General features: G+C 46.3%; 1 protein-coding gene across 2 annotated transcripts in view; it reads left to right on the top strand.

Moving 5' to 3' along the window:
* Positions 1 to 20363, top strand: part of tmem135 (transmembrane protein 135) — a 607397-nt gene that overhangs the window by 525263 nt on the left and 61771 nt on the right. The window contains exons 8-9 of one of the 2 annotated variants that reach the window (XM_072476482.1): positions 1861 to 2025; positions 11459 to 11528. In XM_072476482.1, the coding sequence (XP_072332583.1) occupies positions 1861 to 2025; positions 11459 to 11528 (235 nt within the window). The remainder of the gene's footprint in view (positions 1 to 1860; positions 2026 to 11458; positions 11529 to 20363) is intronic. The other variant, XM_072476483.1, reaches the window with a different exon arrangement.

Here is a 20363-nt window from a genome sequence, read left to right as displayed (position 1 = left end):
CGAAACCAGGCCAGGAATCACATGGTAATGGATTTGGATTTGTTTTATTGTCAGGTGTACTGAGGTACAGTGAAAAGTATTGTTCTGCTTACAGTCCAGACAGATCAGTCCATTCATGAAAGAAAACATAGGACGTCCATAAATACACAATGTAAATACATATCACAGGCATCGGGTGAAGCATACAGGAGTGCAGTACTACTCAGTAGTGAAGATGTGTGAAGAGATCAGATCAGCACATAAGAGAGTCATTCAGGAGTCTGCGAACAGCGGGGAAGAAGCTATTTTTTTAACCTGTTAGTGTATGTTCTCAGACATTTGTATCTCTTAACCGATGGAAGAAGTTGGAAGAGTGAGTAAACCGGGTGTGAGGGGTCTTTGATTACGCTGTCCGCTTTCCCAAGGCAGCAGGAGATGTAGACAGAGTCAATGGATGGGAGGCAGGTTCACGTGAAGGACTAGGCTGTGTTCACGACTCTCTATAGTTTCTTATGGTCTGGGGCCGAGCAGTTGCAATACCAGGCAGTGATGCAGCCAGATAGGATGTTTTCTATGGTGCATCTGTATAAATTGGTGAGAGTCAATGTGAACATGCCAAATTCCCATAGTTTCCTGAGGAAGTATAGATACTGTTGTGCTTTCTTGGTCATAGCGGCGACGTGGGTGGAACAGGACCAATTTCTGGTGATGTGCACAGCTAGGAATTTGAAGCTGTCAACCATCTCCACCTTGGCACCATTGGTGCAGACAGGGGTGTGTATGATACAATGCTTCCTGAAGTCAATGACCAGCTGTTTAGTTTTGCTAACATTGAGGGAGAGATTGTTGTATTTACACACTCCACTAGGTTCTCTATCTTGCTCCTGTACTCTGACTCATCGGTATTCGTGATCCTACCCACTGCGGTCGTGTCATCAGCAAATTTGTAGATGGAATTAGAGCCACATTTTGCCACACAGTTGTGTGTGTATCGGGAATATAGTAGGGGGCTAAGTACGCAGCCTAGCGGGGCCCCGGTATTGAGGCCTATCGTGGACCACTGATTGTGGTCTATGGGTTAGAAAGTCGAGGATCCAGTTGCAGAGGGAGGAACCAAGTCCTAGGTTTTGGTGCTTTGATATGAGCTTGGCTGGGATTATGGTGTTGAAGGCGGAGCTGTAGTCAATGAATAGGAGTCTGACATTGGAGTCCTTGTTGTCAAGTTGCTCCAGGGATGAGTGTAGGGTCAGGGAGATGGCATCTGCTGTGGACCGGTTGTGGTGGTATGCAAATTGCATTGGATCAAGGCATTCTGGGAGTATTGAGTTGATGGGACTCATGACCAACCACTTCATAATGATTGATGTCAAGGCCACCGGACGGTAGTCGTTGAGGCACATTGCCTGGTTCTGTTTTGGCACTGGGATGGTGGTGGTCTTCTTAAAGCAGGTGGGAACCTCGGAACAGAGTAGGGAGAGGTTGTAGATGTCCATGAACACATCCGGCAGTTGGTCCGCGCAGGATCTGAGTGCACGACCAGGGACCCTATCAGGACCCGTTGCTTTCCGAGGATTCACTTTCAAGAAGGGCAATCTGACTTTGGAAGCTGAGATGGTAGGTATGGGTGTGTCCGAGGCTGCTGGGGCAGTTGACAACGGTCTGATGGTTTCCTGCTCGAACCAAGCAACATTTGCACACAAAGTTATAGAAATGTAGAAATAATTTAACTCGAGGTTAAATCCATTCTCGCTTCATTTCCTGATTTGTATTTTGTAAGGAATTTGTTGATTCATTAAGGCAGAAATTAAAGCCAGTTAAAGAATACATAGTGAAGTTTGTTAGCATTTTACTTCATGAATATGTTGTTGATTCTCATGTTAGGTTTATTGTTGGAAAGGAAGAAATTCCGACACATTCAGTTTTGGCAGAACAACGGAATATCAGTTTACCCAGTGGTCACTCTACTGAGCACCAGGCAATAGAAGATTCAAAGGAGAAGACCAAAAGGTCTTTGCTAGCCTTGACTAGACGACTTGTTGACAAAATGTAAGCAAATATTTTAGTTACTAATCACAAATGTTTCTATGTGAAGTGTTTCTTCCATTGACTAACAGTATAAACTATAAGAAAAATATTTTTGAATAAGCCAAGATAACGTGGCACTGTTGATCACATTATCTTCAGAGGGAGGATACAAAGTTTCAGTAGGCACCAATTATCAGCATCTAAATATAAATACCACCAGAACCTAAACTAATAATTGGACGTTTATTTGTCTGAATTGATGCATTGGGTGCTCGGACAGATCCATAAGAGATTTCAATGTTAAAGCATCGATGCACTCACGTGAAGATAATGCGACACGGTGGCACAGTGGTTAGCGCTGCTTCCTAACAGCTGACGGAACCTGGGTTCAATTCTGGCTTCGGGTGACTGTGTGGAGTTTGCACTTTCTCCCCGTGTGGTTTCATCAAGGTTCTCCGGATTCCTCCCACAGTCCAAAGATGTGCAGGTTAGGTGGATTGTCCTAGGTTCGGTGGGGTTACGTTAAAAACCCAATAAAAAAGCATTTTTTTTTTTTAAAAGGGTAGGCGGGGTTACTGGGTTAAGGGGATAGGGTGGTGACCTGACCCTAGGTAGAGTATCCTTTCAGAGGGTTGGTGCAGACTCGATGGGCCGAATGGCCTACTTCTGCACTGTACTGCAGTGTATAACCAATTCTATTTTGGGTATTTCAAAAAAGAAAGACTTGCACTTATATATGGTCTTTCACAATCGCAGGAGATGCCAAAGTGTTTAACTGCCAATTAATACTTTTTGAAGTGTAGTTGTAATGTGGGTAGCAAGGCAGCAAATTTGTGCAAATTGAACTTTCACAAACAGCAGTGACCAAATAACCTGTTTTTATGATGTTGATTGAGGGGTAAATATTGACTGGTCACTGGGAATAACTCCTTTGCTTCTCTTCATAATGATGCCATGGAATTTTTCTTGTCTGCCTGAGAGGCTAACATCTGATCCGAAAGATCGCAACTAGAACAATGCAGCACTCCCTTAGCACTGCACTAAAGTGTCAGCCTAGACCGTTGTGCTCCAGTCTGTTCAAGTGGGACTTGAATTCACAACCTTCTTTTTATAATAATCTTTATTATTGTCACAAGTAGACTTACATTAATACTTACATTAATGAAGATACTGTGAAAATCCCCTTGTCGCCTGTTTGAGTACACCTGAGGGAGAATTCAGGATGTCCAATCACTTTACACTGGACTTGTGGAAGGAAACCGGAGGGTCCGGAGGAAACCCACGCAGACACTGGGAGAATGTGCATACTCCACAAGCATCCATGCTAGGAATTGAACCCGGTCCCTGTAGCTGTGAAGCAACAGTGCTAACCACTGTGCTACCGTGCCTTCTGACTCAGGGATAAGTTTCCCCAACTGAACCATGGTTGAAATTGACATTTGATGCCCACCATAAAAGCTGTACCACAACCGGCCAGATGCCGGACGGAGAGCAATATATTAATGTAATATATATGTAAACTTAGGAAAGGGGCAGTTGTTAGTTCTTATTTTAGACATAGCTGTATCAGCTTTAAAAGGCTCACAGCTGTTTGATGAGGTATTTCTTGCAGGCTAACCAAACAGGCCTTCTCTAATGCAAAGAAAATGCCTATCATCTAACATTGGTGTGCTTGTAACATTAGTGATTGCATCAACAGGCTTCATTCTCTGAATAGTGCCCACATTTATCTTCAAAGCTGGACAAATACATTTCGTATCTAATTTTTGGGAGGAAAGAGGATAGGAAAAAAATAAATAAATGTAAGCAATTCAAACATATAGGAGAAAAGAGAAAAGGTAATTCACAAGATAAATATCAAATTGTGGTACGCTGAAATGGTGGTTGAAAGGGCTCAGTGTAATAAAATCTTTCACTCCGACCTTTGAATTAAGTATGGAATTTTTTACATTTGTTTTGATATTTTTCATGATTCAGAAAGACTGCACAAATTGATGATCCTTTACCATACTAAACAACAAGTTATTGGAATGCTATTTATGGAGCGTGGGATGTTAATTAAAAATTAACAAGCCCATTGCAAATAACAAATTAGAAACAGAAAAAATTTGGGAGACATTTGTGATTATGGAAATAGCAAATTGAATCAGATAATTTGTATTAGAAAAATGTCTCAATAGATAGTCTGGGCAATTTATCTTAATTATTGTGGTAGAGATAAAACAGACTTGGATGTTAAATCAACCCTAAGAAACAGACAGCATGACCAACAGACAATATTATTTTATACATTTCAGAATTGTCTATTGCCTGCAGAAAGAAATGCTAACAGACCAGTGATCACTATCATAAAATATGCAATTTCTTAAGAACCATACTGATGTTAAATGCGAGGGTATCCCAAAATCCAGAAGGGTAACATGGAATACCAATTCTTAATGTATATATTCTCAATTTAGTATACTGTGAGAAAACATTTATGAACCAGGGAGGAATAGTCCAGTCAATTTGTGTGATCAGTTAATAAAAAATATTTATTAACTTGAAAGAAAACACACAACATTTGATTTCACTGGCTATGCACATACAGTATTACATGAAGTAACCCCTTGGTTCCCAACTACCTATGGGGCGGGATTCTCCAATCCCACGGCAGAGTGTCCACGCCGTCGTAAACGCCGTCGTGTTTTACAATGGCGTGAATGGGCTGCTCCCACGTCCAATTCTGGCCCCTACAGGGGGCCAGCATAGCGCTGGAGCGGTTCGCGCCGCTCCAGCTGCAGATCCCGTCGCGAATTGTGTGCCGTGGGAACCACGCATGCGCAGTTGCGCCGGCGCCAACGAGGACATGCGCAGTGGCGCCGGCGCCAACACTTGCATGCGCAGTGGCCTCCTTCAGCGTGCCAGGCGTTACGCAACATGGCACAGGACTACAGGGGCCAGCGGGTAGGGAAGGAGGCCCCCGGCCACAGAGGGCGGCACCCCGATTGGTGGGCCCCGATCGCAGGCCAGGCCCCACCGGAAGCCCCCCCCCCCCCCCTCCCCCCCAACCCCACAGGCTGCCCCCCGACCCTGTGTGCAGAGTTGCCGCCAGCTGCGACCAGGTGTGGGCGGCGCCGGCTGGACACTGCCTTTTTAGAGCGGCCGCTCGGCCCATCCGGGCCGGAGAATCCGCGGCCCGGCCGCGTAGAGCGACCGGCGGCAATGGCGCCGATTCTCTGCTCTGCGGAGAATCGCATGTCGGGGCGGCGTGGCGCGGTTGCGGGGATTCTCCGGCGTGGGGCTGGAGAATCCCGCCCATGATTCCTGAACTCTGGGACGTCTCTTTGTTCCCAAACAACATACAATATTATATGACCCTATGAGCTAAATCCAGCAGACGCACAGGTTATTTGGCCACGTTTGGAAAAAACATCTTCAGTTTCAGCAAAGATAAAATATTCTCGGTTCGAGTTTTAGATCTTAACCAGCTGCCTGTTTAGCAATAACTTGCCTTTTGGAAGCCTGTTGCTGCAGCTGGGTATGACTGTAATGGTAGCTGGTACTGTGTCTCTTTCTCCAGTTACTGTGCTATGGATATATCATTCTTTTCCTTTGATGATGCCCACTGTTTGGATCTGACATTTAGCATAAACGTGCCACAGAATCACGGAATCACAGAATGATACAGTGCAGAAGAGGCCATTCGGCCCACCGAGTCTGCACCGACGCATGAAGAACACCTGACCTGCCGACCTAATCCCATTTGCCAACACTAGGCCCATAGCCTTGAATACCACAGCCTTGTTTAGCACAGTGGGCTAAGACAGCTGGCTTGTAATGCAGAACAAGACCAGCAGCGCAGGTTCAATTCCCGCTCCAGCCTCCTCGAACAGGTGGTGGAATGTGGCGACTAGGGGCTTTTCACAGTAACTTCATTGAAGCCTACTTGTGACAATAAGCTATTATTATTATTATTATTATTATAATTATGTTATGTTAGAACAGAGAGCAATACAGCACAGGAACAGGCCCTTCAGCCCTCCAAGCCTGTACCGGTCATGATACCAACCTTTTCCATAACCCTCAGCACTTCCTTGTGCTGTATCCCACTATGCCCATCCTATCCATGTGTTTGTCAAGATGCCTTTTGAACGCCATTAATGTATCTGCTTCCACAACCTCCCCTGACAACGCGTTCCAGCCACTCACCACCCTCTGCGTAAAGAACCTGCCTTGCACATCTCCTCTAAACTTTGCCCCACGAACCTTAAACCTATGCCCCCTGGTGACTGACCCCTCCACCCTGGGAAAGAGTGCCTGCCCATCCAGTCTATCACTGCCCCTGATAATCTTGTAGACCTCTATCAGGTCACCCTTCAACCTCCGTCTTTCTAATGAAGATAGTCCGATCTATTCAGCCTCTCCTCATAGCTACACATGGTGTGTCATGTGCTCATCCAAGCACTCTTTAAAGGATGTGAGGCAACCTACCCCTACCACCCTCCCAGACAGTGCATTCTAAACCATCACCTGGGAAAAAAGGTTTTTCCTCACATCCCCTTAAACCTCCTGCCACTCACCTTGAACTTGTGTCCCTTCATGACTGACCCTTTAACTAAAGGGAACAACAGCTCCCTGTCCACCCTATCCATGCCCCTCATAATCTTATACACCTTGATCAGGTCGCCCCTCATATTCTGTGCTGCAGCAAAAGCAACCCAAGCCTATCCAACCCCTCTTCATAACTTAAATGTTCTATCCCAGGCAACATCCTGGTGAATCTCCTTTGCACCCCTTCCAGTGCAATCACATCCTTCCTACAATGTGGTGACCAGAATTGCACACTGTACTCCAGCTGTGGCCTCACCAAAGTTCTATACAACTCCAACATGAACTCCCTGCTTTTATAATCCATGCCTCGATTGATCAAGGCAAGTGTCCCATATGCCCTTTTCACCACCCTATTAAACTGCACTTCTGCCTTCAGAGATCTATGGTCCCTTTGTTCCTCGGAACTGCCCAGTATCAGGCCATTAATAGTATACGTCCTTGTCACATTACTCCTTCCAAAGTGTATCACCTCACACTTTTCAGGGTTAAATTTCATCTACTGATTTTCTGCCCATTTGACCGTCCCGTCGATAACCTCCTGTAACCCAAGACATTCAACCACCCGACCAATCTTTGTGTCATTCACAAACTTACCTAGCACCTCCATAGTCATCAATGTTCTTTATATGAATGAGAAATAATAGGGGACCCAGCACAGATCCCAGAGGTAAGCCACTGGATACTGGCTTCCAGTCACTTAAGCAGCCGTCTGTTATCAACATCTTCCCTAAGGGGGACAAAGTCCTCTAGCGAGCGCGTTTAGTCACGTGTTTCCTGGCACTCGCTGTGCCGAAAAACATGTGGCTATTCAATGCTACTATTGTTGAATAAGGGGCCTGAACGGGGAATGCGTGGCTGAGGCCGTACACAGCACCGCTTTTACACTCGGGCGGAACTGCCCGTTGTAGCGAGAGATTTTTAAATAGTGTTCCAATCTCCGAGGCCCACAAATAAAATCACCGGCCTTCCCCCAGCCCGAACGCAACACCCACGGTGGGCAGCCCTGGCCCAATTGCGCGTTCACAAAATGCCATCTTGGCACATTGGCAGTGGCAACCTGGCACAACGGCAGTGCCCCTGTCAGCTGGCAGTGCCACCTGGGCTCTTTGGCAGTGACAGGATGGCACACAGGTGGCACTGCCAGGCTGACACAGCCAGTGTACTCAGAAGGCACCAGCAGTGCCAGGGCATCACCCTCCCCTTGGAGACCCTACACTAGTGCCGTTCCGCCTGGTCCCCGTTTGTGGGGATCACTGCTGAGCAGTGCTCGCCCGAGGTCTCAGAGGCGAAGGGATTGAATCCCAAAGCCTCAGGTACCTTGGAAATCTCCATAGTAGAGTAAGATTTTCTGCCTAGCTCTAATATGCAGATTTGCCAAAATGTGATCCTGCCCATTGTGGGCGGGGTTTTCCTTTCAACGTCTCGCGAGATCACGTTGAATCTTGCGAGCCGGTGGATCCCGGGAACGGGGTCTCCCTGCTTTCACCGGCCACGTTGCACTGCAGCAAGATGTTTTTCCAGTGCAGTGTGGCCAGAAGATCGCCCACTGTGTCTCACACCAATTTCAGTTTCCTTATCTCTCCACCTTGTAGTTACCTCCTCTATACCCCATTGTTTTCCCCTAGTCACATAGGTAAACACTTGCTTTTCTCACTGTAATGCTAATTCGCATCTCACAATACCTTCAGGCAGCTGCCCTTACCAACTGCTTTTTTATTTCATCCCAAATTAATTTTTTAATGTTAATTTTCCCCAATTTTAACAATTCACTTAGAAATCTTGGAACAAAAAGAATAAGAATTTTTTAACTGCCATTGTTTCACTGAGATCAGCACAATATTACTAGAAACAGTGAAAGGAAGTCTGTGGTGACTAACATTGGGATAAGATTTGCTATTAATTTCAACTGTTCTAACCATGGCTACCGCAGGGTACTAACAATAGACATATGGATAAAATTATCAATAAGGGTTGGAGCCTTTGGTCATAATGGAAAATCCCACTACCAATTGACTCGAGAGAAAGGACTGGTTTTCATCTTTAATAGTTCAAAAGCAAAGCAGATCACCAACTTGCAAGTAATAGTGGTCATGTTGTTTCCTGCTTCAAGTCTGTCATTATTATGCTCCTCACCTTTTTGCTGCAATCTTAACTTTGGCCTGGAATAAAATCAGAAAATGCTGGAAATCATTCAAACTGTCCGAAGTTTAAAAACTAAGTTAGAACTAAGAAGCTACAGAGATTCTGTTACATGATTGGGTGTATTCTACAGACCACCAAATAGTGGGAAAGATAGAGAACAAATTTGCAAGGAAACTTTAGAGGTGTAAAAACTAGAGGGCAGTTATAATGGGGAATTCGATTATCCTAATATAGATCCTCCTCCTGCGGGATCAACCATACTTACACCGAAGTTTCCCTTTGTTCACGGACCCTCCAAAGTGGCTGCCTACGGTGCCATCTTGTTCCATGTTTCCAATATGGATCTGCTGAAGCCCTGTCGATCTCTGGCAGTTTGGGGAAGCTGCCCCTCCCAACCAGGTTGCCCAGTATTTGGACCATGTGGTCAGTTGGGTACCTGGCCTTTATCCTCTCTGGCAGGCCCACTATCCGAATGTTCTGCCTCTTCGACTGATTTTCTTGGTCCTCGACCTTCCCTTTAAGCCGCCCCTGGGTTGCCACCAACCTCTTGAGTCCGGCTTCCAGGGTGATGATTCGGTCGCCTTGATCTGTCGACGCCTATTCTAGCACTTGGATCGGGTTCCTTTGGACTTCCAGTTTCCTTCCCATGCCGTTGAGCTCCGTCTGCATGGCGACTAGCACCTCCGCCACCTTGACCGTTGGCCTTAATGTCTTCCTTCATTTGTTTATGTCCTTGGTTAGGAACATCCTCCATCTATCTCCTGGTGAGAGGGGGAGCTTGTTTTCTGGGGAGAGGGAGACTTGCGACTTTTGTATAAGTTCTAATACGATTATTAACCGTTGCTACGGAAATGAACGCTGGTTATCCAGATATCCAGAGACGTATTCAACTGATTTCGCCCATTTTTTTGTACTCCGCATAAACAAAAGACAATGATTTTCCGCAAAGTAGGGTGCGAATGGAGGCGTCAAAAGAAAAGTATAAACCTGAGTTAATCACCTTACAGCAAACACTGTTCTCTCAAATTGCTTTGCAGTCAGTTATATAACATCATCAGAAGAAGCCTGGAACAGATGGCACCGTCATTGTTTTGGTTTGACAGTGTTAGCCCAAAATTGTTGCAAATTACACATCCTCTGCTTGCTCAATCACCATCAAAATATTTGATCTGCTTTTGGCACCACTGGAACTTATTCTCGCTGGATTTCCATCCTTCTCCCTTTAAATACTCAAATTTGACCTTATGTGATGCAACTTTCTAAAGTGCAGCCAGCTGCACATTTGCTGACCTACACTGGCTCCTGTCAATCAATGAATTGATTTAAAATTTCACGTCTTTTTCTTCAAATCCCTCCATAGCCTCACATTTTGTTACCACTGCAAACTCTGAAGATCAGTAATCCATTTTGCATTCTTAGATCCTCCAGGTTTCGTTTCTCTGCATCCTCCTTCCTATTGCTGATTTCTGGGGCATGAATCTCAAGACACCTTGGTCTTGTTCTCTGGGACTCCTGCCCTAAAGACTACCACCTCTGTACATTGTTGATTTTCATCTGAGGCACACCGTCTTCGAGTGATCCTGCCCAGTAATGCCATGGTGGGGTCTGAGACAATTTGAAGGCTGGACCTAATTTGCATGCAGCTGACAAACTGTGGAGAGAGAAACAGATCTGGCCTTGCAAGGTATCTTGCAAATGGTACTCTCAATAAAAACCAAAAGAAAAGTGTAATTCAACTAATTAGGAAAGCAAAAGCATTCAAAGAGAAAAGTAGCAACTATTCATGAGGGATGCAAGTATAAGTGATGCAAGGTCGATTCTGGGAATTGGTCTCCAACTAGAATGGATAGGAAAAATTCAGCAGGAGAGCTCTCAATAGTCATTCACACATTCCTGGTGCCATGGAAAAGACGTTTAAAAAAACTTTGGCGGTTTTTCTGAGCTCATCTGCTTTGTTTTGAAGGGGCAGTTAGCAAGAAGGAAAACACAACGTGCATATCACTAGTAAGCCTCGTTATCTAAATGGCGGCTTACTATTTGGAATAACTCCCTATTTCTCATCTTTTCTATATTAGGAAAAAAATGAACTGAGGTTAAGAATGGGGCTGCCACATTCCACAGGATACTTTCAGTGAAACATTATGCAAGCTGTTGATACAGCTGTGTGGAAACTCTGGCTTTGACAATGCGGCTGGAAACATGAAATAATCTCGCATTGTGAAGCTTGAGATCTTTTCAATTGACCTTTAAACACAAAATCTGAGTGTGCTGCTTGTAATGTGATGTATGACCCAATATTTTACTTCCCTGATTTACTGCCTGTAAACCATTTAATTTATTGCTGCTGTCAGTTGAAATTCAACTGGTACAGTGCTGCTCATACATTTTGTTTTATGAGGTGCATTAAATTGTCGTGTATTTAATAACCTACCATGTGTAATGAGCACAATGGAAGTCTGATGTGGAGTGCAGAATATGTATTAATCCTACCCTAGTATTCCATCAATTATTGAAACTGTGCCTAAAAACTGTACGAGATTGTAGTGTATAAGATCTGTGATATGGTACATGTTGATTATTTCACTCTCATTAACAAAAAAACACATACAACACTTCCTTTATTATAATTTTTTGGATTTCTATTAAAATGTTATTAATCAAAGAACATATGCTGTAATTGAGGGAGATTGGATGTTTAAAACTCCTTTCTTTTGTTCAGCTGCAAGCATGGCCCAAGACACAGATGTTGTAAACATTATGAAGACAACTGCATCTCCTACTGCATTAAAGTGAGTAATTTTTTAATAAAACTGCCAATGCCTCATTAGCATTAGTCACATACCATGGTCATTTTGGTATCAATAATCAAGTTCATAACATGGGTGGCCATTTTAACTAAAAAAATTGATTATGTAGGGCTAAAATGAGAAATGGTGGAAAAGCAGTGATTTGGCTGGAGATTGAAATCTGGGCTCACGCCCAAGTTTTTGTTACGTGAGAACTTATTTCAACCCCTTAACATTTTGTACAATGTAAAAGGGAATTGACTTTTTTTTTAACAATGTTAAAGAACAATTTTTAACTTCACCCCTGTTCTCCAGATTTTGTGGTACTTTTTATTCCTAACTTTCAGCCAAAATTTATCAGATTGTAATTGTTAGGTGTTGATTTCTTTTCAACCATCTTCCATTTTCACATATAAAAGGAAAATATTGAGGTTGCTGGAAATATTCAGCAAGTTAGGCAGCAACTGCAGAGAGAATTTTTTTTTCAGATTGATGATCCTATATCAGAATTGCAGACCATCTCCATTTGCACATCGTTTTGTTTTAAACAATGACATCACGTTAATTTAGCTTCAAAGCAGATTTTTTTAACAATATTTTTACTCCAGGCGTTTTCACTTTCTATACAAAATATAACCATCTCTATACAACCATCATGTAACAAAGCCTCCCAATTACCTTACACACTTCACACCTTACAGACCCCATTTTATAGCTATGAAGCAAAATAGTAATAAATATAACATAAAAGAAAATGCAGACCCCCCCCGCAACCCACTGATGCTTACAGATCCTCAAGGAGGAGGTGAACCACTCCTCCGACCCCCTGATTGTAAAATTTATCTTCTCCAGATGTAGGAATTCCATCAGGTCACTCACCCACTCCGCTACCTTTGGTGGCTCCGGAGCCCTCTACCCTAGCAAGATCCGCGTCTGGGCTACCAGGAAGGCAAACGCCAACACAGCAGCCTCTCTCCCTAACTGCACTCCTGGATTTTCCAAAATCCGAATCTCGCCACCCACGGGCTCAGAGCCACCTTCACCCCCAAAATCTTTGACATAGTCCATGAGAATGACTCTCAAAGCTCCGCCAATCTAGGGCAGGACCAAAACATGTGAGTGTGGTTCACCAGCCCCCTTAAACACCGCCCACATCTATTCTTCACCTCCGGGGAAAAAACGACTCAGGTGCGACTTTATCACCTGCGCTCTATGCACCACTTTAAATTGCATTAAACTTAATCTCGCACAAGAGGAAGTCGCATTTACCCTCCACAGGACCTCACTCCAAACCCCCCTCATCAAATACCCCACCAAGCTCCTCCACCCCACGTCCTAATTTCCTCCTCCAACGAGGACCTTTCCCCCTCCATTAACTGCCTGTAGATATCAGAGACCCTCCCCTCCCCTATCTCATCCTGGGAAGCTTCAAAACAGTGACAACAATTACAATTTGCACCATCAAGCAGCAGGTTCTCATTACATTGACTTTTTTTAAGGTCACCTTTTTGCCCGAGGAAGGAGACTGGGCATATGAATCCTTATCTTTCAAGTTATTTTTGGTCCTGCTCTCCTCCCCATGGCTGTTTTTCACCAAATCACATCAAGGGAGCATGCCAGTAGACCCAGCCGATCATGATCTGAGTTTGTTGGCATGGGTTGTGTACTGGATGACTATCGAGGGCTCTCGCTCTGAATTTTCCTTCCCCATTCCAGTTGGAAATCCACCTGCCCCACTTGTGCTTGCATCCCTCGTGAATAGTTGTTAGCTTTTTTCTTTGAATGCTGTTGCTTTCCTAATCAGTTGAATGTCACTTTCCCTTTGTTTATTATTGCAAGTGTTTCTTTCTCCACAGATGCTACCAGACAGCTGAGTATTTCCAGCATTTTCTCTTTTTATTATGTGAAGCATCTGTGCTGGTCCATAGTAGAGTTCAGCTTCAGAGCTGAAACAGCAATTCTGAAATTTCAAGATTGGGCTAGGGAAAGTATCAGCAACTGCATTAGACTCCAAACTATTCACATATATTGTCATTGATGATCAACAGTTAATTTTCTAATCACACGTTACCGCCTTTAAGTTATAAAACAACCTTTTGAAAGGGAGAATCACATGAGAACAGCAGAATTTAGAAGAACAAAAATAAACTGCAGATGCTGGAAACATGAAGTATAAAAACAGAAAATGCTGTAAGCACGGCAGCATCTGTGGCGAGAGGAACAGAGTTAATGTTTCAGGTCATTGACCTTTTATCAGAATGCAGAAGGAACCACTAGTCCTGGGACCAAATGACGAAATTGATATTTCAAATGGTCAGCTTGTTCACAGTAAGGGATGTCTGTGAAAAAGCTTTGTAGAGTGTTAAGATAAAACATTACATAATTACATAAACCTCGTGCAAGTATATTGAAGAGGTCGCGAGGCTGAGCAGCACGAGAGATTTTGCATAGTTTGATGATCTGCTTTTCAAAGGGCATAGAAATGTTTTGCTGTGCAACAACACTGCTCACCTCAACACCTCAAATAGCCATTTCTTAATGATGCAGCTTTTGAACGAGCTGCTGCCTCACACAGCATCAGAGATCATTTGGTAATCTATCCCAGTGAGTCATTCAAATCAGGTTAAAACCAGAAAATGCTGGAAAAACACAGCACATCAGTCGTCACCTGTTTTAAGAAAAGACAGGCTGTGGCGCTTTGGCTGTTTACCCTTTGTCAGAACAAGTATGTCCCAAAGTGTCAGATCCTGGGGCAGGATTCTCCGTCGGCTGATGCCAAAATCGTGAAATGCGATTCGGCAGAGAATCGGTTCCGACGCCGAAATCGCAATTCTCCGTCTCCATGCATTCCGGAACGCGCGTACAGTAAATATAATTTGCATATCATTAGTGGCCTGACCTGGTATTCTCCGGAGCCTCCGTGATTGTCCGCCTCTGATGAGCCGAGTTACTGGCGGTGCAGTTCACTTGTGTTTTTAAAAACCGTGAAAACGGCGTCGTGGCTGATGAGGGAGAGAGAAGAGGTAGGTCACTGAGTTGGGGGGGGGAGGGGTTGGTGATGGGGGAACGGCCGAGTAGCCAGAGTGACCACCCCACCACACTGGGGCGGGGTCCAGGCATGAACCGCCATTGCTACGGCCTGCAAGGCAGCCATCTTGCTACGCACCCCACTGACCATCTACCATGGCCCCTGGTTCTGCAGAGTGACACCGGCCATATCTGTGCCCCCACAACTCCAAACCTCAGCACTCACCCCCGCACCCCACCACCCAACCGGCCGCCAACCACCAACAGGGCATCACACGGCCCACACAAGGGCAATGCCCACTGTAGCCCCTATGGTGGAGTGTGACGGGGACTGCAGAGTGTATCGCTGGCAGGGGCAGCGCTAGCCAATGGTACCCGTGGCATCAGGGATGGGTGCCAGGGCTAGAGACCCCTACGGTGCCAGGCACCGGTGCGAAGATGGGGGGCACACGGGCAGAACCTCCAGTGCCAACCACAGCCACCGTGTGTGGCCCTTTGAACCTGGTTGGGCATGGGGATGCACACCATGCTAACATGTCGGCCTTTCACCCCTGCAGACAATGGATATTGGAACTCAACCAGCAATGGTGGCCTTCCTCCTAGTCGCAGCATCTCTCAGGAAATGGGGGATGCCCTGCGGCTGTAGGGGCTGGCGCTGCTCGAGAAGGAGGAAGCTGCAGCTGTGCAGCGTGCACAGCGGAAAGTGCAGTAGTGGCGCCTACTCCAAAGTAACGGGAGGAAACCGCCCAGGATTGAAAGCCGGCTGCCCAACAAGAGGAGGAAGTGCAAAGGACGTGCCGCATTAAGCCTCGTGTACCGGCAGTGCCCGTCTTCGAGTCGAGGACCTGGCATGCAGTTCAAGATCTCGCCTGAGCAGGGAGACAGTGCGACATATCTGCCATATCATGATGCACCTTGTATCAAGGAGGAATGGGGGATGACACCTTCTCCTGGTGGCTATCAAGGTGACGACCCTATAGGTGCCCTAGACCCTATAACTAAACTATGCCCTGCACCCGTGCAAACTTAACTGGTGTCTAACTTTGTGGCCCTCATGCTACATCTTGGTGGATCCCCAGATGGTACATCAGGAGTGGAGGCACCTGCTGCGATTCCCGCTCCGACCTGGGTCCATGTTGGTGGGCGTCTTCTGGGGCAACCGTGGCCTGAATGGGCCCAGCTGCTGCTTGGGTGTCCCAGGTGGCGTGGCACCGCCCTGGTCTGCCCACTGCCCACCAAATGCGCCAAGGACAGTGGGGGAGGGGGCGGATGGAGTCCGAGGTGCTGTGGTGTTCGGGCACCTCCCCTGCGGGGGTCTCCAGCACGGGCCCCATTACCTCCACCCTCAGGGTGCCCGATGGCCTCCGGGCTACACCATGGGACAGGGGTGTGAGCGGAACTAAACCCTGAGGCTCCCCTGCCACCTGGCACTGCCAGACCTGGGCGTCCGCTCTGATCTCGACCAGGGTGTGTATACTGGTGGCCATGGAGCACAGGGAGTGGACCATCATCTACTGACTGTGCCACCACCTTCTGGGTCTGTGTCACATCAGTCAATGACGACGTCATCTCCCTCTGGGACTGGACCACCTCCCTCTATGTCTGTGCCATGCCGGCCAGCGCCTGGGCAATGCCGACGATGTTCTCGGCCACGGCCCGCTGTGACTGGGCCATGCTCAGAAGCGCCGCTGCAATTTCTAGGTGGCTCTCGCACATGGTTGCATGTGAGGCGGCAACCCTGTCCTGGGCCTCGGACAATGCCTGCACAGAATTCTCCAAGCCTACATGCTGATGCATACCCGCAAACCTCGCCCCCAATGCCTCCACCGCGGACACCACCCATGCAGTGTTGGCCTGGGTGGCACGTATGGTCGGCACCACCTCCTGCTCCTACACGTGGTTGGACTCCCCCACTTGTGCCTGCAGGTGCTGGATGCTCGCCTCATGTAACCCCTGGCTCTGTAACTGCATCTCCACAATCGATGGGACTGTCCATTCCAGAAGCCTGAAACCCATCTGGCTGACAGCTAGTTCCTGAGGTCCGCCTGCCCTCCGACCATCCGGCCCCTTGGGAGTTCTTACCTCCACCTGATGTACTGGAGCATCTGTGTGGTGCGCATCAGTTGGTGTCCCAGGAGCCCCTTCACTAAAGTGCTCAACCGAGGTGAGTGTTTCTGGGATGGTAGAGAGTGTTGGAGACAGCTGTGGTGGAAAATTTGCATCATCTTCAGCTTTGAGCTCCGGGGTGTCTTGCGTCTCAGGTCCATGGCTTGCATCTGTGCTGCTGTCCTCATCACTGCTCGGTACCCGGGGCACCGGCTGTGGCACTGGTTGGGGGCGGGGGTCACCACATGGACCCACCCAATCACCAGTAGGTCCTGCAAGACACTAGAGAAGACACAAGACAAGATGCATGATTGGACCGCGGATGGGGGTCGGAGTGAGGTTGGGCATGAGGGTGAAGGCGGTGTGGGAGTGAGGGTAGTGTGGCGGTGGTATTGGGGGGGGATTGACATCAAGTGTCGCGGGGAACCGTAACTAAGCGGGTCTCACTTCCTCACTCGCGGCTGATCTCCACGCCGCGACCTCCCTTTCGTCCGGGCCGCCAACCATGTCCAGGACCCTCTGCTCTGCCACGGTGAGTGGCTGCAGATCCGGCGGTTCCCCTCCAGTTTTCTCCCGCTCCCGGCGATTATGTACGGCCTTCTCCTTGGTGGGGGGTACAGGACAGAAAACAAAAATTTTAAACAGTCCGATTGACACATGCAGTCCAGGGAGTAGGTAGTTGGTGGCTTCAGTGGCCAAAGCACTGGGTATGGGTCCGGCATGTGGTGCAGGGCAGGGGTTCGGCCACCTGTGGGGAGGGGGGGGGTCAGGTTATGGGTCTGTGGCGCTGGTGCTAACCCCCTAACAGTCGCTGAATCAGTCCAGGTGCGGCGCCAGTTTTGATGTCACGGAACTCCACGAATCCTGCAAAGCCATCAATGCCGCCCCCGGTCTTTCGTTCAAACAGATTTTGACAGAACTTCTGATCATCTATTTCATTTTCTAACATTTACACTTTTTCTTCTTTTATTTCAGCGTAATTAACTATGTTAAGGGCAGCAAGTGGATAGCACTGTGGCTTCACAGCGCCAAGGTCCCAGGTTAGATTTCCCACTGGGTCACTGTCTGTGTGGAGTCTGCACGTTCTCCCCCGTATCTGCGTGGGTTTCCTAGAGGTGCTCCGGTTTCCTCCCACAGTCCAAAGATGTGCAGGTTAGGTGGATTGGCCATGATAAATTGCCCTTAGTGACCAAAAAGATTAGCAGGGGTTATTGGGTTACGGGGATAGGGTTGAAGTGAGGGCTTAAGTGGGTTGATGCAGACTCGATGGGCCAAATGGCCTCCTTCTGCACTGTATGTTCTATGTTAACAAAAGCTTGGTAGAGGAATTCAGTGCAGTATGTTATGGGTGTATGGGGATACTGTGATTCAGTTACCAGTCCAAAAGAGTCAACTATTTTGGTGGTTGGCTCTAGAATCACATATAAACCAGACCAGGTAAATTTCCTTCCCTCAAATACCATTCATGAACTAACAGAATCGCTTCTTCTTGCTTCATAAGGTGAATCTTCCAGTATCCTTTTAAACAAAGACCTTTCACTCAACCCTTTGAATATATTTAAACAGACTTCCTATTGTAAGGTTCCCTCTGGTGATTCTGTGGTCTCTACCTCTTCCTAATCCTTGTTTCCTGGAACAATTGTGCTATCCTCATCAGCACTCTGCTTGGTGGTTACCCCAAAAGCAGTCTTCTGCTTTGCATTGTGGGTGTTCGTCCCACAAATTATTTGGCCTGGCTGACTTAGAGTTCACAAGGAGCAAGACCACCTGCCTTCTCCTTTGCATTCAGGTGTTAAAGCTTGCACCTGACTTTCAGTCCGGTATAAGACGGGAAGCCTGTCCCCATGACAACCAGATCACATGGGTCTGTCGCCGGGCAAAGTTAGGTACAAATTCACACCATCTCATAAACTCAAGCGGTCATGGTTTTACTGGTGTTGTTTACCGATTTTAGTTATTAAGTGCATTCAAATGTTCAAACTACCATGGTGGAATTTGCACTTGTCATGGGAATGTCACTTTAAGAAATGTCAGTCTTCTTAAGTGTCTGCAGTGATGTCAGTATGTGGGTGGAGCTGGGCTCTGGCTCTGCTTTTTACTTTCGTTTTAAGCTGGAAGCTGTTTTTGGCTCTGAGTTTTAGTTTCATTTTCAGTTGGGAAGCTGCATTCAAACCAAGGAGGTGTGTTTTGGTCTCTCTTTCTGCATGCTAAAGAATGTCTCCAGATCACTTGATGATTTCAAAGCAATGCCTGTTTCTGTAAGGAATGCTTACCTATTGTCTTTGTTAAAAAGGGTCTTTGACTGATGGATGTTGTTAGTAAAGTTACTAAGGGTTACCTATAGAGTACTGTATCTTTGGGGGGGTGGGGGGGTATCAGTGTTGGTAGTTGATTAGATGTTTACTGTGTGTTTATAAAATGTTAACTGGATTCACAGAATAAACATTGTTTTGTTTAAGAATACTTTAGATCTCTGTTGCATCACACCTGTAAAGTGGGCCTTGTGCTCCCCATAACCAAAATCTATTAAAAGTTGTGGGTCAGGTGAATTCCATTATATACTTTGGTGTTCTCTAAACCCTGGCCCATAATACACTCCTATTCGCTGGATTACAGTCCAGAAACATAACCACAGCGCCATCATACTCATTTCAATAATGTCAAAAAGTGGTACTTTTAAAAACTTCAAATGGAATGTTGCTAGACTTATTATTTTTTTAAAAAGCAAAATTACTGCAGATGCTAGAGATATGAAAGAAAAAACAAACCGCTGGAAAAACTCAGCAGGTCTCTCAGCATCTGTGAGAGAGAAATTAATTAATGTTTTGAATCTAATATGTCTCATATTCGAAAATGCAGCGCTTTATGTTTTAATATTATTTAAAATTCCATTTGAGATTCTTTTTAAAAGTGTATGCATCAGGGCTGCATTAATTAAATAAATTATGACAACTGTTAGGAAAATAAAGGTAGTTTTAAGAGATATATGTTTGTATTAGAAATTACGTATAGTTTTAAGTGGATTTAACTTAATGTTTCTGTGCCTGTAAGGGTAAAAGCTATAGTTAGATTCATGCTGGATAAAGGTGTTTGTATGTGTGAGGGTTGGTTTCAATACCAACTATGATTCTACTGTGCTTAGAGAGGGCTGCGATGTAAAAAGTAAGCAGTGGTTGCTTAGCGACTGTGGCCTTGTAAGGTAAGAAGCTTTTAAGTTTTCATTCAGCTAATTCGATTGCAGTTGGAGATAGGTAGTGAGAGAGAAGACAGCTCTCACAGCTCTGCTAGAAGCAGTTGGTTTTAGGGGGTTAAAGAGGGGGAATCTCTCTCAGCCTTGTTGGAAGATGTAATGATTAAGAAAGCAGATGTCAGAAGCCTGAAGTTCAGATGGTTAAGGAAACTAGAGAAATGAAGAGGAGTTTCCAAGAAGTTAGAGAGACATTATTTGAAATAATTGTGGAAATTGATTGCTGGATCCCGCAGTTTGTGTAAACGGGGGTGGGGGGGTCGGGGCGGGTGGGGGGGGGGGGGGGGGGTCGGGGTGGGGGAGGGGGTGGGGGGGTCGGGGTGGGGGGGAACGGGGGGGTCGGGGGGGGTGGGGGGTCGGGGGATCCTGCCCAAGGTTGCCCACGGTATAATAATCATCTGGGGAGATCTTGAGATTAAATCCACTGACACTGGGGTTCAGTGAGGAGCGAGTCTTAA

Source organism: Scyliorhinus torazame, chromosome 15 (genome assembly GCF_047496885.1).
Source record: "Scyliorhinus torazame isolate Kashiwa2021f chromosome 15, sScyTor2.1, whole genome shotgun sequence".
NCBI lineage: Eukaryota > Metazoa > Chordata > Chondrichthyes > Carcharhiniformes > Scyliorhinidae > Scyliorhinus > Scyliorhinus torazame.
The sequence above is the reverse complement of the archived record's forward strand: the minus strand, read 5'-3'. Positions and strand labels throughout refer to the sequence as shown.